Below are 27,770 nucleotides of genomic sequence, written 5' to 3' on the forward strand. Positions count from 1 at the left end.
ATCACTTGAAGAATGCTTAGCTTATTTAGCTGGTTTAACAGCTGAATAAGCTGATAGCAATTCAAAAAAAGAAAATCAGATGGTCGAAAGCTCCTAATCTTTATCTTAAAAATTGGAATGTAAAGATAATGTATAATTGTTTGTTTTCTTTCAAAGAAATATTTTTTTTTTTCGATTTTAGGAGACTTCATGCAGTTTATTAAAATTGAGGTATGTTTTTAAGTCTGTGTTCATACAAATCAACAAAAAATAATAGAGAACAATTAAAAACAAATTATTAAAAATTGCCAACAAAAAATGTTACGCGTGTTAATAATTTTTTTTATATTCTAATCTAGTCCTTTCAGCGGGTCTTTCGCCCCACAAATTTAATTTTTTAAACATATTGGCCCCCATTGACATGAAAATCGTCCTCAGGGAGTGAATTTGCATACTTCGGGAAGCACTGTTATACAATAAATTAACCTTGATAAACTTTCCTCATGCATTGAGCTTATTCCCAATAATAAATATAAGAAATTTTATTCAAAGACTTATTTAATAAATTGGTTTTACCAAAAATCTTCGTACAGATACTCACGGGGACATTTATTGAGATGTCTCTAGAAAAGAAACGGTAAGCTTGAACAATAAGGGATGCTCACAGGATTCAATAGACTTAGTTTTCCATATTTTAAGATATTTTTAAGAATTCCTTAGAAGTACCTCCAATTCCAAAGAGGAAAGTATAGTACCGTAATCTGAGGGCAAATTGATCACTGGGGTGAATTCGATCAGGTCGATACCAAAAAACATTTCCTCCCAAGGAAGCTGAAGGTTTCGTTGGCGCCACAGACATTCCATGTTTTCTAGTTCATAGATGCCTAATGATGATTTTGAATATTTCAGTTTTATTAGGTTCAGTTTTGCAAAGAAATATTTACACTTTTTGAAGGTGTAAGCCATACAGTTGAAAATGCTAGTGCGAAACAATCCACTGGTGCTACGCCTACATGTCAACTTTTAGTGTTTAAAATGTTGTGTGAGCTTTAGAATGAAATACTAAACTCATTCTTGATATCATACAGCATACCAAGTTAAGTTTTTTACTCATAAAACCGTTTAATCTCAAATAATGTGCTTATTTGAAGGGAAATTGCCTACATTTAGGCGTATTATGCTGATCTTCAAAGTTTAATTTTAGAAAAAAATGATGAAATACTCGAGTTGTAAGAATTTTGACATCATTTTCAGATTCAGGAGACCCAAATTCAGTAGATAAGAAAATTTTTTATTCTTCAACCTGCTTTGTTACATGGCTTTCAATTTCGACCCAGTGTGGCATTTTAAATTTTTTATATTAAAACTATTTTTATGATATGTTAAATATTATTCCATGTAAAGTCGATTACATAAACTGATAAAGAATAATGGAGTACTGATTTTGTCGCAATTGTTTTGACAATATTTGAATTCCGAAGGTTAACACAACGAAAAGTTGCAAAATAGTGATCAATTTGTCCCCGGATTACGGTAAGTATTTCGTCGACCAGAAAATGTCCAAATTTTCTCCACATTTCAGTGAAATTTAACTGATATTTTGATTTACTGTCAAAATTTCCATCGAATGAAGAGCACATCAAAAATGAATGAAATTTATGAAGAAATATTAAGCTCAATGTTGCAACAGAGACTAGTTGGGATGAAAGTGTTCGAATAGGACATTGAACAAATGTACAGATACTAGTGAAACTTTCCTTACTTACCTAGACGGAGCGAAACAGACGACAATAAAAGCAAACTGTCATTGCAAGCATGAGACAAACATATGCTGATGTTGGCATGACAAAGGAAACGCAGAATTGCACTGAAAGTGTGTTGAAAACCACAGGAAACTTTTCTCCCCAGTACATGCGACAGCTGTGATGGTCACATGGACGGATTTGAGATAATGAAACTTTCCTTACAGCAGCACGGTCTGATTAATTTACGTGTGCAAAAGACAAGTTGAATTGTCTGATGAAAAATGCCGCTTTAATTTAATTATTGAAATAGTTGCAATAAAATCAATCCAAAGCGGAATGCAAGGATCTCATACCAAAATTTCCAAATTATATTTAGATCCATATCATACTCCAGCAACACCCCAGCTAAGCATTGCTTTGATAATTTGATTCACCGAAATTCCATTGCAATTGCACACCCGGCACTACTCGGGCACTCCAGTTCGTGCCATTTATATTGTTCAAATCAGCCAAAACCCATTTCCCTGACCACAGCTATGCCACACTGCCAGCGCGTCGTCTATTCACAAACATACAACATTGTCCAACTAAATCTGATTATCATTCACATACGGTGCCAGAGATTCGCTCGGACTCTGTCAAACAGATATCACATTCCACTTATCAGACACTATCCCACATAATATGGTTGGTCACACTTTAGCATCACACTCCCACACCCTGTCTATGTCCCTATTGTTCCCCCAGTTGGTACACTAATTTGATACCAATACTTATATGTTCAGATTGTCTGTATCAGTTCTCACACACCAATCCGTCATGTTATGCAGCGTGTTTATTTTATTCCATCTATCACCAAAAATCTCCACGGAACTATGCGGAGCGCTTTCCAATATCTAAATTCGTCAATAAAAATCCAGTTGCCGCCGATGTTTTTCAGCGGCGCTTGAGAATTGGCCACTTCAACTAACCTATAGTGTTATCACCGCTTCTTCTAGGGCAACAGCAGCAGTTCCACTTTGCCTTCGGTCAGCGGCCGTTCCATTTCCCGGCGGATCCACTGTCCAGCTTCAGAATGCCACCCATAGGTGAGTACTGTTTTGTTTGTATCTTTGATTGCACTTGGGATTTATTTTCAGAATATGATGTAAATGAATTAAAACTTATTCGTTGAGAAACTTTAACTTTCCAGTCGTCGCGCGGTTTGCCACCGTCAGAACCATCGCGCTGCTGTTGTGGACGAAAAGCGAGGTGTTTCAGCGGTGTTGTACAGAATACAACAGCGCGACGACTGAAGTGTTAAAAGCTTATCTAGAACTATAACAAATCTTACTTTTCCGATAGACTCAAGGGTCGTTCCTAACCTAGTTAATTGTTAATATGCAGTTTCTGCTTCCATGTTCAACAAAAATAGCAGTAAAACTCCCATTTTCGGTTCGACGCAGATCATTGTGCACAAGAAACGCAACCTTGAGGTATGACAACTTTGATGATCCACAGGCCTTGAATTTGGTTTGTTTCATTGTCTCAGGCGTTGGCTCTAGTCGATTGATAATACCATGATACTGGCTTCGGCGTTGAAGCTATCGACTATTCTGCCCATGTTCGACGTAAGCGTCAATCTGACCAAAATGCATTATTTCATTGATATGTATTCGTTACATAAAAATACACTCGCTGGACATGCGAGAAGCACTTCATTCATTTAATTTATTTAGTAAACATCTAAACAGATAACACTGAATCAACAATTTCACGCAACAATACTCGGTTCGTGACCGCATCTCTCCATCCTCGGTTCTGCCCCACGCTCGTCAAATCGATACGCACTTGATCCGCCCACCTAGCACGCCTTATTGTACTAACTGGATCCAAAGCGAAAACCATCTTTGCAGGATTGCTGCCCGGAATTCTTGCAACATGCCCTGCCCATCGAATCCTTCCAGCTCTGGCCACCTGGGTTCATCGTAGAGTTGGGCGCGCTCGTGGTTCTTCCTTTTCCGCCACACACCATTTTCCTGCACACCGCCAAAGATCATCTTAAGCACCCAACGTTCGAAGACTCCAAGTGCTTGCAGGTCCTCCTTGAGCAACGTCCATGTGTCATACCCATGACAACCGTCTTATGAGCGTTTTGTACATGGTAGATTTGGTGCGGGTGTGAATCTTTTTTTACCGCAGCTTCTTATGGAGGTCATAGTAGGCCCGACTTCCACTGATGATGCGGCTCCGTATTTCACGGCTTGTCAGCCGCCAGTAAGGATCCAAGGTAGACGAACTCTTCGACCACCTCGAACGTATCCCCGTCTATCTAGGTGACAGTTGACGGAAGATGATCTGGGATAACACTTTGTAGGTCGCATTTAGAATGGTGAGCGCTCGGAAGTTCTCACAATCTAACTCGTCGGCTTTCTTGTAGATGGGGCATATTACCCCTTCCTTCCACTCCCCAGATTGCAGTCAAATGATCAGTCTCTCCGGGCCCATCTTAATGTGTTCAGCTACGATACCATCTTTACCAGCAGCTTTATTGTTCTTGAGCTGGTGAATGGCATGCTTAACCTCCCTCAAAGTGGGGTCTGGTTGGTTTCCATTGCCCGCAGTATTGACAAAGGCATTTTCTCCGTTGTCCCGTCCTTCATTGCCTGTGCTCTCAGCGTCATTCAGGTGTTCCTCGAAGTGCTGCTTCCAGATTTTGATCACCTCATGCTCGTCCGTGAAAATGCGCCCATACTTATATCCGCCCATCTCGTGGCACGAAGCCGTTGCGGGATGTGTCGAGCTTCTGATAGAACTCACGTGTTTCTTGAGACCGGCACAGCTATTTCACCTCCTCACACTCCGTCTCCTCCTGGTGGTTTTTTTTTTCTTCCGAAAGACCCGCCTGCTATTGTCGTTTTCGTGTTTAACGTTCCACGTTCTGTCGTATCCCTTGCTGCAGCATGACCGCCCGCGCTTTATTCTTTTCCTCCAAAATCTGCCTACATTCCTCGTCGAATCAATCGTTCCGTCGACTCCGTCTAACGTACCCGACGTTGTTCTCAGATTCATCGTTGATAACTGCTTTCACTGTTCTACAGCAGTCCGCAACAGGGGCTTCATTCAGCTTACCCTCATCCGGTAATGCAGCCTCGAGGAGCTGCGCGTACGCAGTTGTGACATCCGGTTGCTTATGCCGCTCCAGGTCATACCGGGCGGCCGTCGGTACCGGGCGTGGGACATTTCTCATAAAGACGTTTCGCATAAGGACGTTTCGCATATGGACGTTTGGCATAATGGACATTTGGCATAATCAGAATTATATGCCTTCTTTAAAATGCTAGCTGATCTTAAATGAAACTGCTTTATGCAAAACGTCTATTATACCATACGTCCGTATGCGAAAGGTCTTTATGCGAAATGGGTCATCCCCGTCGGTACCGTACGTCGTTAACGACGGAGATTTTTGGGCGCAGTTTAACCATTACCAGATAGTGGTCGAAGTCGATATTAGCGCCACGATAGGTCCTGGCGTCGATAATGTCGGAGAAGTGCCGTCCATCAATCAGATCGTGGCCGATCTGTGATTCTGTCTGCTGTGGTGATCTCCAGGTGTATCGGTATGGAAGGCTGTGCTGGAAGTAGGTGCTACGGATGGCCATATTCTTGGAGGCGGCGAAATCAATTAGTCGTAAACCTTTTTCGCTCGTCAGTCGGTGGGCGCTAAACTTTCCAATAGTCGGTCTGAATTCCTCCTCCGAGCCAACCTCAGCGTTTAGATCTCCTATGATGATCTTGACGTCGTGGCTTGGGCAGCTGTCGTACTTGCGTTCAAGTTGCGCGTAAAAAGCGTCCTTATCATCATCAATGCTTCCGGAGTGAGGGCTGTGCACGTTTATTATGCTAAAGTTGAACGACCGGTCTTTATGCCTCAACTTGCAAATTCTTTCATTGATCGGCCACCACCAAATCACGCGCCTCTGCATATCACTGATCACTATAAAAGCTGTTCCGCAGCTCTGGTAGATGGTATGGTTACCTCTAAGCGTTCGCACCATTGATCCCTTTCAACACACTTCCTGCAACGATGCCGAATCCACGGTCCTTCAGCACGTCGGCGAGTATACGTGTGCTTCCGATGAAGTTGAGATATTTACAGTTCCACGTACCGAGCTTCCAATCGCTACTCCCTTTACGTTGCTGTGGTCTTCGCCGATTGTCCCGGTTCGTATTCTCTCGTTGCTTAATATTTTTACGGCTGGCTTACAGGGCCTGACAACAACCCCCTAAATTTTCGGAGGACCATTCCCCCTAAATGTTTGGAGGGCCATAGTGCACAGTTTAGCTTAGAGTCCTTCTCTGGCACTCGGACGATGATCAGCCACCCCTGACATGGGGAACAGACGCTGTTGTGAGCCGCTCCTAACATGGAGTACAGACGCTCAACCCGACCAACCAGTCTTCATAATTCTTTATAGATCTTTAACCAACGATGGCGATCGCTAACGGTTCAAAACGAATCTATATCGATCGCTATCGAAAATCACTGACTGGTTGACCGGGAAGGTTTGCAGGAGCAAAAGCAAAAGCAAACCCCGCCTTTCCAGTTCCCACCGGGGTTGACTACCAGATCTTCCCTAAGATTACTCGTTCCCCGGCCAGTACCACGAGGAGGTAGGGATAGGGGTTGCTGGACAAGAGGCTAATGACAACACAAAGGAGTTTATTTTATTCCTGCAGGTACGCGAGGTACGAATGGTACGCCATGCCCAGCCATTTACCGTGCCGTTAGTTGAATATCTTTGACTATAATAATTTGGCTTTTTTGCAGGCATCACTGGATCGCCGAACTTCGCCGGAGTTTTGACTGCCGAACTTCTAATTGTCACTCGAATTATCAATATCTAACGGTATCAGCATTGCGCTAACCCTCAAGAGCACATGGGCAGACATTTTGACCGATTGAATTTATTGTTTGCTTTTCCCATAGCAATTCCCAGACAAATTTTGAAGGGTTTATGCATCATCTAAATGAGCTCAAGTTTTGGGAGGACACCAAAAAATGAATCTAAAATCCAATAAGCAGTGTGGAGAAAAAAAAAGGTTTTTGGAACCAGCTAAGTAAACATTCTAAAAACATTTCACCGAAAATCCGAATTCACGACTCCAAGTTTACTTCATGCACACTAAGCCAGAAGAGTATCCAAAATTCATTTCAAAATTCAATTGAATTTAAACAAATTATTTAAATATATGTTCATTTCGTTAAATAACATTTTAATAACAATCTGTGGAATTGTTTGCCGAAACTGATGAGGTGAAGTTTATGTTATCCAATTCACTTTGAAGGAATTTATAAAAATATTCTTCCTGGGATAAAATTATCAATTCCTTAAATTAATATTAAATATATTTTCTGAGATAAAATATTCGACCAGTTTTTGAATTACTTTTTGTAATCAGATAGTCCAATCTTCTCTTACTTTATTTAATATTTTGTTCCGTGCTGTTTAGACTACATCAAAAATAGGCTTATATTATTCCGAAACTCATATAATATATTGAAAATAAATAACTTTCCATTTTGAATCGAATGAATTCGGGAGAGTGCCGTTTGAAGCGTATTTTGCTAATAACATTTTTCTTCAATCTTTGGTAGGGGAAGTGGTGGTAAAATGAACAGGGGTGGTGAAATGAACACCGTGCCTTTTACCGATAAAAAACAAATTTCGATGATTTTTTATCACGCACGGACGATTTAGAGCATAAATCTGAGTGTTCGAGTTGATACGTAGGTCAATTGAAGTGAAAATATCAACGAAAACTAAAAGTTTAGAAAACCACGTTTAAAAATTAGAAGTGACGTAGCTCGGAAGACTTGAGGTTTTTTAGTGAGGTGAATATCGTTATGATATTATGTCAAATCTGATAATTTAAGAATTCTTTTTGAATGGGTTACAATCATTAATGGATGTATTTTCGGTGGGGCAATGAAAATTTTCAGAAATAATTGTTTTACTCTCGTTTTTTGCATGGTGTTCGTTTAACCACCAACCGCTGTTCATTTTACCCACATAGTGCAGGTAAAATGAACATTTGCATCGCTTTTTGATATCGATTGAAACATGTACAAATTTAGCTATTTTAGTCGGAATCCATGTCGCTGCTATAGATTACATCCCTATTTTTGATCATGTGCGATAGAACTATACAAATTTCTCGTTTTTCTATCAGAAACAAGATGAGGTGTTCATTTTACCACCCCTTCTCCTACGGTGCCCAAATAGTCCACTACCAAAGATGGATTTCCCCTGACTAGATTGTTCAAACATTCTCAGGAAATTCATTTATTAAAGAGATTTGAAATGTTTCAGTGAATTTTTAATTACGCATCAAACAAATAAACAAATCATTTTGAAGTGCTCTCTAGGTATGTGCGAACCACGTGATAACCCATTGAAACCCGGAGAACACCTTTGTGAATTCTTAAAGGCATCATTGAGAACTACTTGGAAGTGTTAAAAAAATACATAGTTGTCTCCCACACCCATAGAAAACACTGAAAACACTTTATGAAATTCTTTAAAACTTTACCATACCATACCGTTGGAACCTTTGAGATGCTCTCGAAAACTCTGAGAACATCTAGGACCATCTTGGAAACCTCTGATGATTTATTTATTATTATTATTATTATTATTATTTATTATTTATGATCATTCTACAAAGCAATAATAATAATACTCACAATCCCTATCGAACTAGTGTTCCTTAAAAGGGACGTTAGAGCTTATTGAAATAGCTATTTAAATTAGTCGAGTTACATTATTGAATTCAGTTTAGAGAAAGTTCTACATAAATACTATCGAGCAATGAATTGATCAATATTAGATTTTATATAAAGTATAAGGTTACGCCTGAATTGTTGAATCGTTCGAGCACTCTTGATTTCTTCTGGTAATCGATTGTATGTTGCCGGCCCTAAATTTTGAAATCTTCTTCTTCCAACTTCCGTTCTAAAGCCAGTTCTCTGCAGCAAATGAGCATATCGAGTCTGATGGTGATGTGCAGCAGCATTAAAGTTCCAGTTATGATGCAGATTGAGATTGTTTAGGATTTTAAACATTATCGTGGCTGTTCGCATGATGTACAGTCCTTGTATTGGCAGAATATTATGTTCAGTGGTGCTGTAAAGCTGATTTGTTGGGTGCAGGTAATCCAATTTGAATATTGCTTTAACACATCTGTTTTGCTGAACTTGGATGTCTTTAAGGTATGTGTTGAAGGTTGTACCCCAAGTCGTTATACCATATTGATACCGACTATGGATAAAAGCGAAATATATTTTTAGTAGAACATGTTGTGGCACATATTTCGACAGCTTTCTTAGAATTCCACACAACGATGCGCAGTTATCAACAGTATTTCGTATATGGCAATCCCAACGTAGCTTGTTGTCAATGTAGATGCCCAAGTATTTATAATACGAAACTTCTTCAATCGTTACGCCATTTACTGTCAATGTTGGATGAGGTGCAGCATGGTTCTCTCTAGCTCCAAAGACCATTTATTTTGTTTTGTGCAGATTTAATGACAGTAAATTTCTCTAGATACGCCGTTACCAGACGCAAATCGTTTGACATGTCTGCAAATAGTTCTGTTACGGAGTTGCTCTTATACATGATTGCAGTATCATCGGCGAACAGTCTAGGGTGTCCTTTAATTTGGAGCTTTGCAATATCGTTGATGTAGATAAGAAACAGCAGAGGTCCAAGATTGCTGCCCTGAGGCACTCCACAGTTACTGCTACGGTACTCACTACTAATCCCGGAGACTCTTACTTTTTGTTGACGATTCAGCAGATAACTTCGCAACAGATCATTAGCAACGCCACGTATGCCATATGCGTCTAGTTTTTTTTTTAGAAGAATCGAATGGTTAATCGTATCAAAGGCCTTTGAGAGATCCAAGAACACTACCCCAGCTGCCGATTTTTTATCCATACAATTCGCAATATCGTCGACTAACTCCAAAACAGCTACTTCTGTTGAAGATCCATGTCTGAATCCAAATTGTTTGGGATTGAGTAGAGCAGTACTATCCAAAAAGCTTTGGAGACGCGCAGACAGAAGCTTCTCGAATATTTTGTTGATAGCAGGAAGAACAGATATAGGTCGATAGTTGCTGGGATTTTTAGGGTCACCACCTTTGAAAATAGGGTAAACGAGCGCCTTTTTCAAACAGTCGGGATAGATTCCAGAAGTAAGGCTATCGTTGAAGCTGGTGCATATAATTGGGGAGAGGACATCACTGTATTTCTTAAGCGCTGATACTGGGAATCCATCAACTCCAGTTGCTTTAGAGCTGTTTAACACTCGTATGATGTTGGATACTTCGGTTGGTGGGGCAGGTCGCATGAATATAGATTGACCGCAAGTGTCCATAGTATTGAATTTGTTAATATTACCGTCTGAATTAAGGCAGCTAGCAGTACTATTTCCAATAGATGAAAAGAAGTTGTTGAACGCATCTCCAAGATCTTCGGGCTTAGTAATCTCAGTATCATCCACTATAAGCGTTTGTTGCTTAGTTGAATCAAGTTGATTTCCTAGCATATTGTTAATCCGGTTCCATAACTGCTTGGGATTGTTGGTCGAAAAAAGTTGTTGGTAGTATGCAGATTTGGCACGACGTTTAGCATCTGCCAGTTTTTTATTTGCATGAGTTAACAGATCTTTGACGTGCTCATCTTGGCGATTTCTCTTCCACCTTTGAAAAAGGTTGTTGGAGATTCTACCCAACTTCCAAATGTCTAGATTAAGCCAAGGGCATACATTCCTCTTGACTTTGACATTTACCGATATCTGCGTAGTAAACGATTGCTTCAGCTGCATGAAACGATCCGTAACTGCCAACAGTCGTTCGTTAGGTTGCAAGCATGAGAAGTCAGTGGCTTCCAGAAACATGCGGAAGTGCAGGTCTATTTGCTGGTGGTGTACGATAGACTTGGTAAGTTTTTGACTGACTTTCATAGTTGCAGTTTCAAAATGAGTCAAAATATAACAATGATCACTGAGTTCGCAATCCATAGTGAAATTTGTTATTCGTCCAGATACATCTGAAGGACAAACCACATGATCAAGCACGTTGTTACTTATTGGGCGAGTGCTGTGAGTATTAGTTACAACCATGTTGTAAGAAGCCAATAGCTGCAAATATTATTATTATTATTATCTTTATTAACGAGACTTTCAGCCTGAGGCTGGTTCATCTCGGAGCTGCAAATATTTTTGAACTCCACGTGATTCTGTGTTATTTATGGCAAGATTCATATCTCCGAATATCAAACAAGGAGTATCCAGGTCTGCAGACGATATCACACGTTCAAGAATAGAGATAAATCTATCGGTTTCAAATCCAGGAGGACGATAGATTCCATGAACCTTGATGCCAGTCTCCAAAATAACAATTTCAATATGATGCAATCCGTTATCCTCCATGTTGGATATCACTTCGAAGCTGATTCCATCTCTGATAAAGATAGCAAGCCCTCCAGATGAGCTGCTTCGAGAAGAAAAAGTACTCTTAAATCCAGGAATGTTATAGTACTTGCTTCTGTCACTTCTTATCCAGGTCTCTCCAATTATAAGGATATCAATGACAACGGGAAGATTCTGCAGAAAAAGGCAAAGAGAATCCAGCTTCTCCATTCGGTTGATTCCGCGAATGTTAATTTGCAACGTATTGAGGCCATTGAGAGTGGCAGGTGTAAAAATTGCATCCAAAGAATTAGTGCGATGATTTTTTGCAAGGTTGTTCGAATTCATTGTAGGAATATTTTTTATATGAAACTGTTAGTGTTATCAGCAGCTTCAATTTTGGGCACTTAAAATAAGTTTCCTCAAGTCATCACGTGATCGAACTTTAACCGGGTAGGAATCCTCATGAAACTTCACGAATATTACGCCATCACGTCCAGGCCAGACGTAACGGAATTTATGCAAAGGTTGTAGCGTTTTGAGCTCACGAAAGATTTCCATCGCGAGTGGGGAAAGATCGTCTCTGATGAAAATCTTATTGGTCCAACCATTGGGCCACCGAATTCCGGATATCATCGATGCAGTCAGGGGACCAAATTTTTGCTTTTTTTCCATTAGACGTTCCTTAGCATGCACGCCTTTGAATACGATTCTGATTGGGCTGATCTCAGTTTTAGATGAAGGTAATCTAGTACACGAAACAATAGAATTGGCCTCATCGATACCAAGAGTATTGCATGTCATGGTAACAAGAGTTCTGGTATTCTCGTTTGGCACCCGAGGTATCCCTAACAGAATGGCGTTTGACGACAATTCTAATCTTCGCCGGAGGTCTAATGCAGTTTCCTGTTTTTCGACCACATTCGAAGCTGTCGTGCTTATTCTGCGCGGCGTGTGAGTCGAGACGTGTCGCTCTCACCGCGAGTGACGTGAGACGACTAATGTTAATCAAATGGGAGCGAGTCGACAATTGTCACCTCATTCGACTCGTGTCACCTCACACGCAGCGCAGAATAGACACGTGTATCTGTTTTTGACGAAATTAACGCTAAGTCTTTCCTCAAACAATCATTTTCATTTTTTAGCTTGCTAATTTCTGCCTTAAGCTTCAAAATCTGATCGCCGAAATCGTCCAACTTATCGGACAAAAATTGTTGGCTGTGCTCGATATTCGCTAGCAGACGATTAGCATGTTCGGTTAGAGCTTTCGAAAGCAAGTCTGGCAACTCTTTCAAACTGATATGAGTCATAGTTTTAGTGTCGGCCAAAAGATGGCGCTATACTAAATGTATACGTGCGTGCGGTTGTATCGAATGGCTTAGACGTGCCCTATCAGCAATATAGCTAATTATTACTCACACTGAGCCGGAACGCCAATAGCAACGAGCAGCGCTGGATTATCCTGGTGGTGGTGGTCGTGATGTGTTGATGGATGTTTGGTATTGATCTTTCATACAGCAGATCCTCCGATAGGGAAAAGGATTGACAGCAGGACTTGATTAAGGTACAGTGGGGGAAGTGTAGCAGTGGGGTAAGTGGATCATTTGTCCATATTAAGCATAAATACTTGAATATGTTGAATGTTTTCACACCATTGCTTCGTTTTAGGTTATATTCTTACGTCCACACTAATACTATTGCAAAACTGGTAATACACGCACACTAACACAAACAAACTTATTAGCTGCAAAAATCAAATAATTTTAAAATTGTTTTCTATCATTCAAAAATCCATTGCATCACTGTCTAAAATCAAATACTATTAGTTTTTTCAACACATGGTGAGCATTTCAGTTCTAATTGAGTAAATCACAATGAAAAATATGTGATTTTTAAAAATAAATACTGATATATTGGACATGGTACACTTCCCCCTACTTTTTAATGGGATGGGGTAAGTGGATCAAGCATTGTTATCGCATATTACCAGACTGCTAATGCGAATTTGAATTAGTTTGATTATACTCAAATGTTGTTTTTCTTCAACTTTTTTTTCATTTCTAGCTTAAATTTGTCAAAGTTCCATAGAAAATTTGAATTAATCCACCTAAAAGTATTTTGAATCTTTCTTTCTGGTATGAATAATATTAAAGAATAAATATTGCAAAATTCAAACGAAACTTTTCGTGGATTATCTGAGCTGAATTGTGAAAGAGCAAAATAAACAAATTTCCCAATTTGAAGCATATTATCGTACCTCATTTGACGATATAAATTGTTCTCGACAGATGGTACAATTATATTCTTGAATGGAATAAAAAGATTTCAGTTTGTAAAACAAAAGTAAATGTAACTAATATGTTTAAACTACGAGTGTTTTTCGAAAACATCATTAGGAATAATCCTACAATACTTCTGTATACCTTATGAGAATAAAACAGATGGATTTTCTCCAAATTATTCTAGTTACAATATTTCTTTCAGTGTGAATAAATGTATAAATATTTTTCATAATATTTTGATAAAATAAAGATAATTTTTAATTTCAAAAGTATCAAAATGTAATTTACCTAGCACCAATAACAAGAACAAGAGCAATATCATTCTTACTATACATAATTACACCTCATTTGTTTTGAAAATAGCCTTTTTTATTGGTGATCCACTTACCCCACCATGGTGGGGCAAAAGGATCATTTGGCGTAAATTTTCAAGTCCTTCATATTCAATACATAAAAATCAGAAAAAATCAAATAATTGACGATTTGCAGTACATTGGTCCCTTATTTTTCATCCACAGAAAAAAGTTTGAATTACATTATTAACGTTAGCTGTACATAACAATGAAGTTGACTATTGATTTTTCTGTATCCACTTACCCCACGGTACCTTATAGGCGATGGCGGGCGGGTGGCGGTGATGGGCGAAATGAAAACAACCAGCAGAAAAGATCCTTTATTCTCGCAGATTGGATACAGTCACAAGTAGATATGAGCGATTAATGGTGGAGATTAATTGCAGCACATTAGAAGCACTTTTACAGCAACAGCAGCATATGATCGGTAGAATACAACAGCAGATTTGATGAAGCTTGTTTGTACAATGGTGCAAGGGTGGAGGTTTGAGGCAGCGGGTCAGCAACAGCAGCAATAGATATGGCAGGCAGAATTTACAGCAGCAGTATCACAGCAATTTTCAAGCCTGATTTTCTCAGATGTTTCTACTTACATCGAGGTACATATATGTCCAATGACAAAGCAGCAACAGCGAGTTTTCTTTAATATACAGCAGTTAGCAATTCTGTTTTGGTTTCGGTTTAATTTTTGCAGAAAAAGCAGAGCACAAAGTTCAACAGCTGTTTCACAGCAGTGATGCCAGAGAATTCAATTTATTCTGAAATTGAGTGGCTCAAACGCAAAGGGGTGTAAGTGACATTATTTCGGTCATGAGTTGAGTTAGCTAAAAAATCCACTGTTTGTAAACTTTCCAATGGTATTTTTAAGTAAGTTTTACGTCCTACGAAAAAAAAAACTACATAATTTGTTTGGTTCGTTTTCTTGGTTCCCATGCAATATGTATGAAAAAAAAATTGCTGAAAAAACTTCATAATCAAACATTTTGAAAATCCAGGGGTTTAGTCCTTGATAATCTTTTGGCAACATTTAGAAATATTTTGAAACTTTATTTGAAATCTTTTGAAAACCTCTCAGAATCCCATTGTTACACCTAGTTTGTTTAAAGAAATTTTCAAAGAAGGACCACGTGGTTCGTGGACAATTTATAGCGAACACTAACATCGAATCATCACAGTTCAAAAACAAGGAAGATAGTTTCATTCTTGCAATGAGGAATTGCTCGCGTTGTGAGCGCGAAAAGCTGCACATTTGTGCAACCAATAATCAACCCCCTCGTACACACAATTGGTGCTAAATTAAAAATTTACTGCAAACAAGCGAGGTTGTTTTTCTGAAATAACATTTTAATGCCAGCCTTTGCCATCGCACTGTGTGACAGTGCAGAAATGGTCCATAGAGCCAGGATTCATAAAGCGGCTGGCCTGGCTCTGCATTTAGCACTGGCTAGCCGCCTGACATGCTGTTCAACCGTAGCCAGCAGGGTTAGTTGACGATGTGGACCGGTGGTCAAATACGGATACTGTTTTGGAATTGTTTATCGCAACCGATAGGCCTCGTCTGGCACCTCGAACTGCTTCCGAGGGTGGTGGATATAAACTGGGCAGGACACCCACTGTAGGACTACATTTTGAACAGTCAGTGCATAAAAAAGGCACCTCATTCCGCGACGGCTGGACTTTGCAGACAATCGAGTAACACGACGAGATTCGAAACCAACGCTCAGCGATCTGGTCAATGCGTTTAAATGGAGACGCGTTTCCGCGGTTCACCAGTCGATAGAATCTGCGGTGGAGTAAAAGGTGGGAAACTTGCGGGCGGAAATGCACTGCGAATCCGGGTCGTGTTGGATCGAGTGGGATATATTTTTTTGGGGGTTATCTGCAGTAGTGGTAGCATATCGAGCTAACGTTATGAACAAAACAACCAACGAGAGAACATGTTGAAATCACAACAAAAAAACCGCATGAAAATATCATAAATATTCGCGGTACATGAAAACTAGTTGTGTTCCGACGTGAGATTACATGACGGCGATTGTAGTGCATTTGGCTTGTTTGGAACAGATTGTGTGGGGTTTGATAACTCTGTCAGGATAGCGATAGTGTTTTGGCGGGTCAATTCATTATGGTGAATCTTGCAGTGCGTGTCTATTAGCAAATTACGTAACCGCTTTTTTGTATTTGATTCAATCAATTCAAGAGCTGTTTATTTTACCCAGGGAGAGCAAAACAGTTGATAAGAAGAATGAACATTAATTATGTTTTGATAATGTTGATCCAAAATAGGGCAATTTACGTATTCTCGGCAGTCTACGCCACGACGCAATTTATTTTTTTATTGTGGTATGAAATCGATGCTGCCGGTAGATTAACCACAAAGATTATAAAGATATGAGCTATGAGATAAGACTAAATTCTCGTTATTTAAACCGATTGTACCCTGTTTGTCATAAAGTCGTTTGGCATAATGATTGCCTTAGAATGAATATCGGATTTTTTTTAGATTTTATCGAGATCAACACCACCGAGCCCATAGCAAAAACATTTGGTAGGTTCTCAACAAGCGTGGTGTTCGTTCAGAGATTTTTCAAGCTATTAATATCAAAAACTGTTGTGACATTAGAGAGCATTACTGAATAAAGCATGTGACGGGTCTGGTGGAAGATCTTTTCGGAATAATAATTTTCTTCTACATCTCAGAACAAAGAGTATATTTGAGCTTGTTGCGATATACATATTAGAAAAAAGTAAATTTCCAAAGAAAGTTCGCAGTTAATAATAAAGGGAACGCTCATAGAATATTTCGCTGCAGATCAAGCTCTGTCCCAGTTTAGACGAACACATAATGATAATTAAGAAGGGAAAAATTATTTGCAAAATATTAAAACATCTATTACTGCAGCATAATGCAAAAATAGCCTATATACAAGAGCAGATTAGTTTTCGTTTAAAATGTTTAAGGCTCTAACGCATAAAAATCTCCTCACAGCATAACTCAAATGTGCAACACATTTTTAAAAGAAAATATTTGTGGCAAAACTTTTCAACGATTCGTTAAAAATTTTAATTTTGGAAGTGTACATAAAAAACATGACGATCGAAAGAAGGGAATATTTGTGATTGAGATAATATTTTTTCCAGCATATCTCGAAAGGCTTGTGTTTGCAAAAAAAAAAAAAATTATGAATATTGGCAGGTTCTAAAGTAATTGTCATTAGAACAGTACGTCTTGCAAGAATTGATAAAACAGCTAAGTATAATAATGGTTAACATTCACCTTTACTAAATAATACAATTTAAAACAGTATAAATATAAAAAACAGCCTATTTTTGAAAAAAGTCAAATCCACGATTAAACCAATAGAAGATTGGACGCCAAAAATTATTGTGGCATAATAAAACGAAAAGGCGATTGCGTTCAGAATCGAAGTGATTGTGCTACTTTTCCCCGAATGTCGTTCTCCGAATGTCGGTTCTCCGAATGCCAGTTCCTCAAATGACCCTTTTCCCCCGAAAAGTGGTGCAGTTTAAATAGGTGCTATAATAGTCTTCAGTAACTGGATAGTGAACGAGAAAGAACGATAAGCAATCAAAAGAAGGAGGTATTCTGTCATTCTCGGCTATACACACGTTGGAAAAAAAGGACGGTAAAACTCGAAATGATGTCCAGTTCATTGACCACCCTGAAATGTGTAAAGTTACGACAATTATGAGTGCTAAAAACATTTCGGGGAAATGGGTTAATCGGGGAAACGGGATATTCAGGGAACTGACGTTCGGAGTAACGACATTCGGTTAACCGACATTCGGGGAACAGTAGCACAACCCATCAAAGTAACTGCAGTAATCGATATCTCTTTTCGCCGATAACTTGAGCATATTAATGTTATCGAATGCCGCCCTTTTGTTAATCGGAAACAATAAAATATTGAAAGGATATAGCTCCAAAGAACAGCCTATGTGTAAAAGAAGGTAATATATATTTAAATTTTAAATAAACAATGTTCATACCTAAAATTATGGTAACATCATATCTAGAAAAAAAAATAAAGCGTTTGATAGATGGGTTAATTTGTGCTTAATGTATCAAAATCTTCAATTTCTCAAATAAATCCATTAACGAAACTCAAAAGAAGAATTAATATTTTAAGCAGGTTAATTTCTGGATAAATTATAAAATATCATCATATTCTGGATAAATAATAATATCATCAGAAAATTCAATAGAAACGTAAAAACTAATGTAATCTTAAGGAACTCTTGGTTTCAGACTCATTATGCCAAACGACTTTATGCCAAATGACCTACCACCATTTAAACCATATGTACATACAAAATTTAATCATTTAGAATAAAGTGCGGCAAAAGTTCGAGTGGGACAAGAGTTTCTTTTCAAGATTTCTCACTCAATTCAAAACAAAAGTTATAAATGTTATGGTGGTTCGAATGCTATTCAAGTAAAAGACTTTCACTCCAAATTTGATTTTAATCGATTGAGATTTGGAAAAGTCATGGGTATTTGCTGTTTTTTCGACTTGAATATTGTATTTTTTGATCAAACTTTCATAGAAGGTATCCTTATAAGAATCACTGAAATGATTATCGATGGAATACGTTGAAGAATTCCTATAGGATTCACTTGATAGTTTTCTAAAGAAATCCCTTGGCGCATTTATGTATAATTTTCCGTATAAATGCATTATTATTTGCTAGGGCGTTTCCAAAATATTTTTAAATTTTTTGAGCTTGAATATTTATCGTCGAGAAAATACAAAATCGGCGGCGTAATGTTGATCGGCGTATGGCGCGCCGCCGATGCCTCAATCGGCGTCGGCGTGACGTAAAATTAGTCGGCGGTGGCGGCGTGACGTAAAATAAGTCGGTGACGTGGGGCGGTGGCGCACAGGTCTAAATGTACGTTGGACGGTGACTACAGAACGATTTGTTCGACGAAGGGTGTAGAATTATTGTGGAGGAAAAGAACGCGAAACATCACAGGCAGAAGTGGAAGCAGTAGATCGTCTCTTCGAAGGTTGCATACCACGAGCAGAAATGTAAAAGTATATGCTCCTATCGTCCGGACGGAGGCAGAGGTGGAATCAGCACTACGACGAACATTTGAATGGTGCTGAGGGCACAGGTATGGAGTTTCGAGGCAGTGGCGGAAATCACTACGTCTGAGTGTTGGACAATAGCAACCAACCAGCTCCCACATTGAGGGTTGTTTAGGATGCCGTTCTAGAGCAACTAGGTAGTTGTAAAGGATGGTATATGAGTGTAACTTATCGAGATGGGCATAGAAGAGTTGGTCTCTTGGCTGTCTCGGCTGATATTCTCAGAATCTAGGAGACATAACAGCTGCTGGGTGCATACTAACTCGTAAGCGAAAATTATTTACATTTTTTATTAACTTAAGACCGATTGCATAATGTAGTAGGAGTACATTTGACACTAAACAGATGTATACAGCTCGTGTGGTTCAGCGAAATGGAACTACATAGATTGTCATTTAAGGTGAAGATACATCGAAACCATACCTCAATACAATACATCAAAAGCACTAATCTAGAGAATTAGAAAATAATTCGTGCTGAAAACTTGAACGATTGGTCACTGAATGGTGGTGAACAATCGATCAATTTTTCAACTTAAACCGTCATCTGTTTGCCTAGATTTGTGATTTGGAAGTTTTGAAGCGTATATGTTGCAGATTAGTTAAATTGACCATTTCCATTCACATTTGTGCTGTTGATGGTTTTTATAGAGTTTGGGCAGCTGGCTTTATTGAATTCTTTGTAAAATCTCTTCTGGAGTAATATGTCCTTGAAAAAAATCTGTTACAGTCAGTTTTTTTTATTTTATTATCAACTATTCTCCCACCACTATTTCTTAACTATTTTTCATCGACTGAAGCTGTTTTTTTTTGTTTAAAGTTAAGTTATAATATAAGCTTATTGTCCATAAAAAGTATCATAGTTTTTTTTTTGCTTTGTGAGGACATGATACCACTGCGACCATTAATTGGATCTATTGTGGTGTTATCCTCTTTGTTTTTGCCGTACTGTAGAAATATATTACTATATGAAGTAAAATATAAAACAGCTACAAAACAGTTAAGCAATTGTGGTTGTTGTAAAGTGGGTGGCAGGGTATGGTAGAAAACATCCCAAGTAACAATTTTAGTTTTACGAATTACTTCCAGGGTGCTATAAATAAACGTTCATAAAACCACGGTCAAGGCACTGTTGCCTTCATCGCATCCTCCAAAGCCTCTTGTAGATTAGAACGTGACTAGTTGGCCCACTCTGAAAGAGGCTATGAAGTGCATATTTATGTCACACAAATAAAGCAAAATAGCATTAGTGGTAGCTATTTTGAGGCCACCTGTTCTAGGTGAATGTCGCTTCATCATGAAATTAATTTTGTCATAACGTCGATCTTCACGGATTCATTCCAACGTAAACAAAACAAAAGAAGATTTAAAGTACGTCTGTGATAATTTATTTCGTAGTGCATGTTAAAAAATTAAAGTGATTTATTTTGATATATTGCTAAAATTTTTATTACCGAGTTAGATTTACAGTGAAATGTGGTGAAAAAGAAGTGAAATTTTTAGTGCCCCCTCTGAAAGCGGTATTTTAGCATTTGCTTAAACAAACCGCCAGGTGAAGAATAAAACATATTCAACATTTGTTGGTTTGATTGCGCAGTAATTGTGCATTGAATTAAATTAAGGACAGTTTAATCATCAAACCATAGCATCTTACGAGCGAATTCATGGAGATACTATGAGTTGAAAAAGTGAAATTGTGGCAACCGGAGTGAAATTAATATGGCGGGACCATAATTGATTGTTTCATCGACAAATGCTGTTTTGTAATTTTAAATACACGAATAAGGGCACACTGTTATGGTTCAGCATTTGTGGATGTAAAATTGCCTTAATAAATGCTGATCGAAGATGATTCAGCTTTTTTTTCACATTTTATGGTAACTAGGGAAAGTGTACCAGTTATGGCCATAGTGGTTTCCTATTTGGCCATATGTGACATTTGATAATTATCACATTTTAAATCTTTTTTTATGCTTTAACATCAAGATTTATCTTAAATCTAACTGCAACAACACACACAAATTTTCAAAATTTGAAGACATTAAAGTTACCACGTATGGCGAAATAGGGAACCACTATGTCCATAACTGGTACACTTACCCTAAGCAGCATTTAACAAAGTTGACAGTTTGCGAGTGCTGTTTTGAAGAAAATACAAAAAACAATGAAAATGGACATTAGTTTGGCGTTTTTATGTTAAGAATAAGTGTTTTTTGATTAATGACGCAATGTCAATGATGATGTGGTGGGTTATAAATTCGCAATGCTTAAGGTGTTATCGCATATTAGGAGCCCCAATACTGATTTAAGCGGTATGATAAGGTAAGTTATCCAGATTCAAGTGCAAGTTAATCAGTTTAAAAGCAGCTTTTATGACAACAAGGTGTATTATATCAATCTTTTATCATAGCCGTAACAAATAAGTGTCATTCAGCCACTTCAAGCAGTTTAAATAAGGTATCATATGCTGCAAAAAAGCTGGTTTTGTAGCCACAACATTTTGACTTTATATTTTGTCTCCAAAAGGTTTTAAAAAGAACTAAAAGCTGACTTACAAAAAAACATCTTCTAGCAACGTTGAATGTCGCCTCTAGTTGTTATAGCATTCACGTAACTGTCATAAAACATTTATAAATCCACACGAATGCCAAATTGCTGTGGAATTGTTACTTGGGATAGCTGAATAACCATATGTATCTTGTTTAGGATTTTTCAATGTATTGCCGTCTAGTATTAGTTCACTTCTATATAATACAGAGCTGTTATCATTTTGAAGGTGCATATTGAAATAATTTTTTTCCGCTGTTATCAAGCAAAAATATAGCAAAATATAAACAAATGCATCGAAAATCAATCTCAAACCATGCGGAATAACTTTTTTCTCCCACGACGGATATATTTGGCCTCATACCAACTTTTTCTTGTCTAATTTAGATCTTCCAAATGATATAGTCATTTGAGTACATCCGGGCCCAGATTTTCCCAATCTTCTTTCATAGTGTAAATAAGTCCCCGATGAAGTGAGTCACATGGGTCCGGGAATAAATTCAAATCGATTGCAGTGTGGCTTAGTCGATAGCCAATCAGATTTTGCTTTATACGTTTCCGTTCATGCGTTGTTGTTCGTCGAAATACAGTACCGTAATCCGGGGTAACATTGATCATTTTTTTTAGTTTTTCTTAAATTTTTCATTTCACAATACAAATGTTACAAGTTTCATATTTTTAAAACAAGTACTGGCACCCACCGCTCCTAGCTATGTACTTTATTTTATTTTTCGAATGATTTGAACATGTTTAAATAAATGTTTTAAGTGATTTTTTGATTCAGCTGATATGGGGTAACATTGATCACCCAAGTAAACAACGTTCGCTAATATTGGAAATGTCGTTACTTACTAAAATCAGGGCCCCTGAAGCCGAATAGACCAAACTCTTACAAGTCATTTACTTTTTGAGTTACTTCAAAATTAAAAACACCTTGAACCGCGTAATACGCCTAAAAGTAGGCAATTTCCTCAGGAAATTCTACATTCGTAATAGTATTTAGTTAATGTTGCCTAAATGAATAAACTTATGAAAGATTTGACAACGGAATCGCTTTCGGCGATGCCATTTTTGGTAACACCCGCATTTTCTTTGATCACATCGTCTGCAGAACTCATGTGAGACATGAATTTTCGGTAGTGTCAGTGAAAATGATAGAAATCATTGTTTCAAAAAGTTGACAAATTTGCGCATGAACTAACGCAATATAGGCAAAAACCTTAATTATCATTAGCTTATGAATATACGAAAGAGAGGCACCATTCATGGTTCGAAAATGCTTCATCAATAAATCTTTATTTGAACGTTTAACAAGATGAGTCATCCCGATCAATGTTACCCCGCTGATCAATGTTACCCCGGATTACGGTACCTAGTTTTATCAAATTTTTAAAGTACAAGTAGACGAACCGAAACAGCTTTCACAAAAATACACTTGGACAATTAATTCATATTACAAGTAAGTTTGAATGTCAGCCGTGGTGGAACATTTGAAGTTTGAATCGTATAAATTGTATTCATTGACTCATCCGTTTCAACTGGATTAGTATAAGTGACTCTGGGAGTTTACAAAGGACTACTTCTATAACTAAGACCCTTGAGCCTACGTAGACAAAAATTCGCCACTCCTATTTTCCCCTAGGCTTTCGTAGTCATGCCTTCAACCCCTTCTGCAATATGCTTGATTACACCAGAGGTGCAGTCAACATCGTTTGGCTTAATCAAAACCCACGCCATTGCAGTTGTACTGTCACCTCTCAAACCCAAACAAACAGACGATTGATCCGATGATGGTATTGTGGATTAAAAGCAGCCGCCAAACTTCCACCACATTCGAGGTTGACCATCATCGAGGCTAGCCGTACATTGTTGGCTGACCACCACCGGCATCACTGTGGAGGGCGGCTTGTCCAACGTGAATACGGCGATAGGATAGGAGTAATCCAATAGAAGAAGAATGTCAATAGCCGGCTAGCCGGAATAAATCAATTGTACTGACTTTTTTTTTGCTCGATTCGTCCAATGCTTTAAAAATTCTGAGGTCCGGTCAGTGATGGCAATTTTGTTCACAGTCTATTGAGCTTTTGAATTATAGTATAAATTTACAAGTTACACTTACAACTTTTTAGAAATAGAGAAAGGCTATACCCAAGTCAACCAAACACAAAATCCTCACTGCATTTACTGAAAGGGTATCTACTGCAGATATTCGAAACACTAAGCGCAAAAATTCTTCTGCCCATAAAAACGACCCAGGAATCCACTTTTTAATCCTCCACTTAAGGCTCATCCCGTGCCAACCAAAGCTCAACAACGGTCAGTATACTCAAAAAAATTGGTTACATACGTCCCGTTTAAACTACGCTGATGGAGCTAAAAGAGTATGAGATGTATCGTCTGATGTCCGATGTAGTGTATCCTCAATCCTCTAGTCGATTTTTTGTCTCCTATGCGAAGCCATTTTCAATCGTGCAGGGCAAGTCGTCGTCCAACTGCAAACGGTCAACGGTGTAGGATAGGAACAGAATCAAGTTAAAATTGTCATGGCACGATGCCTTTCTAACTCGATTGTGTGAATAGTGGTGTTGCACGCAATTGCGGTGCAATTTTAATTTTGGATTTAAGCATGTGGGACGAATGCCTTTTGTCCGTCCAAGAACGTCTACTCTCGTATAGTTGTTCTTTGGTTCTATGCCCATTTCATTTATTTGACGGGCTTAAAAGTCATAACGTCGTAGTGGTTAAAGTTCCGAACCGAAAACAATGCATTGGATCACAAAAAAAAAACAACTATATGACTAAACGAGGAAATATTGAGTATTGTAAATTTTTCATTTGAATTATGAAATCATTAACTAGATTCATGTTAAAAATCGTTTGAACTACCATTTGACAATCGATATTTTGTGTCTTGTTCGTTACAGACATGTCCCAATTCGGACTAGGAACGGCCAACTCACACTGGAGCTACAGTTCGACAGGCCCGTACTCACCCTATCTGACGTCCTGCGCCACGCCAACAGCAGCTCAGTTCAACAACCCTGCCCTAGGCTTCACCTGCTCAAGCGGCGAGCAAAACGCAGGTCAGGACTTCACCAGCACCGGAAGGGACTGCGTTCCAAGTAAGTAATAACCTCCGAAATTCCTTGCTCGTCCTGTTTCAAAACGAACCCCTACCCTTCCACAACAGTGCTTCCGGATTCGACGGCAGCTGACTTGGACCAGCATCTCAGTAGTCTCGTAGGAACGCAACAAACCGCTCAAATGACTCATCCCAGTTTGATGACTACCAATGGCAGCAGTAATACCCCCGGAAACGGTACCAATGGGAACGGAGTTACATCCCAAGCGAATAGCATCACGACAACCAACGGTTCCAACGGACTTCTAGTTCCTCGTTATCAAAGCAATTCAAGCAACAACGACTACACCCTACATACTAGTCAAAGCGGGCCACGAAGTCTAAGTGACTCATCACAAGCAGAATCTCCAGTTCAGGAGGATCTTCTATCGTCGAACACTCCAAACTTGGGAGGTGCCGCCAACCAAAACTTCTCTAGTCTAGTTGTCAACCAAAGCCAATCCAACTATGGCGCCAGTGGTGGAAGTTGCAACGGCTCTCTCTACCCGGTTCTTCCAGCGAGTTTGCTTTACTCCCAACTTTACACAGCAGCCAATCAAACCCACGGATTCCACAACCACCCTCTTCAGAATAGCCATTCGACTTCACAGAACGCATCCATGCATGCTGGAGAGCTTCAAAGTGTAATGGATCATCTAACCTCATCCACAGCTAACGGTGGTCGACAACATCCAAATCTGATGACCAACAATCCACACACTGATCTTTCCTTGATTGGAAACTGCGGTGCCATGGCTCGTGGAGCGCTGGAAGAACCAGGTGCTAGGGCTCTGGCTGGAGGTCGTGGTGTACCACCTCAAGGGCAAGTCCAATCCGAAAACGGGAACTCCGTCTGGAGGCCATACTGAGGAAAGCTTCAACCGTAGGGCTTAAGTGCAATATAAGTGATTTCTTCAAAATGTTCTGATTGTTATCTCCAAAGAATGTGTTAACTGTTCTCTAGTTCTGTTAGTGTATGATTCATTTGTGTTGATACGTTAATTTTCCGCAATATTTGTAAATACTGATCTTCATCGGAGAGCATTTGAACCCACGGTTGATGTACACTAACTTCTACATGTTATTCCGTACTATGAAATTAAGCTAAAGCTAAATGATTGATGATTAGGTAGCAGTGCTGTCTTTTCTTGTCATTTGATATGCAATGAGATGTATACCGTTGTAAGACAAATTAGTGTAACGATTCATTCAATTCGAAATGAAACAATGAATTTAAATTCAATGGGAACTCCAGCCAAAATTTACCCAGTAAACCAAATCCCAAGTACTTGTAGTTACCGTAGATAAGCAGTCCACCACTATTCCAGAACTTCCCTTATTTTCTATGAAGAACAAACCGAAGAGACCGTAGCCAAAACGTAGAGAAATGATGAGACATTTATAGAAATAATAACTAGTAAAGCAGGACTGTGTTTCCTATCTTGATGTGAAGTCTTATCAAATTTATGGTAGATGGATGTGAAACTGAACAAAATTGTAAGAAATTTCCGAACTCATTCATGTAATGAGGAAGTGAAGAAACTCTGGTCAAAGATGTTTTTAGAATTTGTAGGAATCTGACATTTCTACGTTGTAAAATAATGCTGTGAATCGATTACCAAATAAACGCTCAAATCCAATCCTGAAGTCGTTAAAGTATGTTTGAAAGAAATCCATCTATGTAAAATGTGAAAACTTTTTGGTGTTCTTGGGCTCGAGTCACATATCCAAGTTTCATCATACCTAGTAATGCTGAATGCTACTGCTACATGCTGAAATCAAAAGAATCGAAGGTTTCCCTTTATTTTCACAGGAAAAATCAAATATACCGTGCTGTATCAAATTGCTGGACACTTCGAAAGCCAGACACTGGCCTTTTTCACGGTGTTTGTTGACTAAATTTCGATTTTTGCACCTAGAATCTATAAATAAGCTGTATTCTACATTATCCATTCATAAAAGTTGACGTAAAAATATTTTTTTGGTGATTTAAGGTCGGTGTCCGGGATTCAAAGCATCTGGACACTTAGAATCAACATGGTACAATAAATCTATATAAACTAAAATGGAATGGTGTTTGCATGTCACGAAATAGCGTGAAAATGGATAAACAGATTTTCATAATTCTTCCACTGTTACTTTAGTTAAGTGCTGCTACTTGTTCGTGCGTAGAAAAATATTTGGAAGAGTCTTTGGAATATTCGCAAAAACGGAAGAAATCTAATCTGTCATTTTGTATGGGCAGCCTACTTTCTGTTATTTTCTACAGCCTACTTGATGGCAAGACGATGTTTGCTGGGATCACTATCATATATATGAAAAAGACTCGCGAAGAGAAAAAATATCAACGTCATATGCAGCCCTGATTCCGCTGTCACGTAACGTCAAATGCAGCTTGTCGTTTTTCATGGCTGAAAAAGTTGAAAGTATTGTATTCAAAATAATAGAAACCTCAGTCAGTGGAGCAGTTTTTTCCAAAGATGCTGATAAACCTAAACACAAGACTGATTACTCATAATGTCTGCTACGTTTGCTGTCATGAAATTTCACTCAAAAGGCTATTTATGCTTCGGTGTGATGCAAACGCAATATATTTTTGCTGGGATGTTCATGTGAGAGTTTGAACGGATTGCGCATGATTGATATAAATACAGAGTGGAATAAGAAAAAAACTCAGCAATCACAGAAAAAGAAAACCGTCTCCGCGAGTCTCGTCTCAGGTATATATTAAACTTATACCATTCTGATTCAAATTCCAGACACTCAACTTTGTATGTAACCCAAACTTTTGCACGATGACTTGAATGACTGTGTCATTGATTTTGAGTAGTTCTCAAATGCGAATCCTCGAATATCTATGTAAAGTTCTGCATAGCTTCTTTCAGAACCGGGTACTGGTTTACGACACAAACCAGGGATGGATGTTAACCGAAGAAACGGCGGGAGTTCCACAGGGATTCATACTAGCGTCGGGAAAATTTGTCCATAACATCGATGTTACTGAATCGATTGGATTTTAAACTGTCAAATAGATTTACCAATTTAATCGAATCCTTCGAATCGATGTTTTAGAATTGATTCGAATCGAAATCGAATTAAAATTTATTAAATTTAAAATGAGACCAAAGGCATTTGCCTTTTTTCAATATCTTTCAATCAAATCAGTTTGAAA

At 38.5% G+C, this 27,770-nt stretch overlaps 1 protein-coding gene across 3 annotated transcripts in view; it reads left to right on the forward strand.

The window, feature by feature from the left end:
• LOC5567558 (runt-related transcription factor 2) overlaps nucleotides 1-26,245 on the forward strand; it is a 207,611-nt gene extending 181,366 nt beyond the window's left edge. For 2 of the 3 annotated variants that reach the window (XM_021847282.1, XM_021847289.1), the window contains exons 4-6: nucleotides 2,702-2,812; nucleotides 24,402-24,599; nucleotides 24,668-26,245. In XM_021847282.1, the coding sequence (XP_021702974.1) occupies nucleotides 2,702-2,812; nucleotides 24,402-24,599; nucleotides 24,668-25,467 (1,109 nt within the window). In that variant the 3' untranslated portion in view covers nucleotides 25,468-26,245. The remainder of the gene's footprint in view (nucleotides 1-2,701; nucleotides 2,813-24,401; nucleotides 24,600-24,667) is intronic. The other variant, XM_021847300.1, reaches the window with a different exon arrangement.
• Nucleotides 26,246-27,770: the final 1,525 nt, after the last annotated feature.

This window comes from Aedes aegypti, chromosome 1 (assembly GCF_002204515.2).
Source record: "Aedes aegypti strain LVP_AGWG chromosome 1, AaegL5.0 Primary Assembly, whole genome shotgun sequence".
Lineage (NCBI taxonomy): Eukaryota > Metazoa > Arthropoda > Insecta > Diptera > Culicidae > Aedes > Aedes aegypti.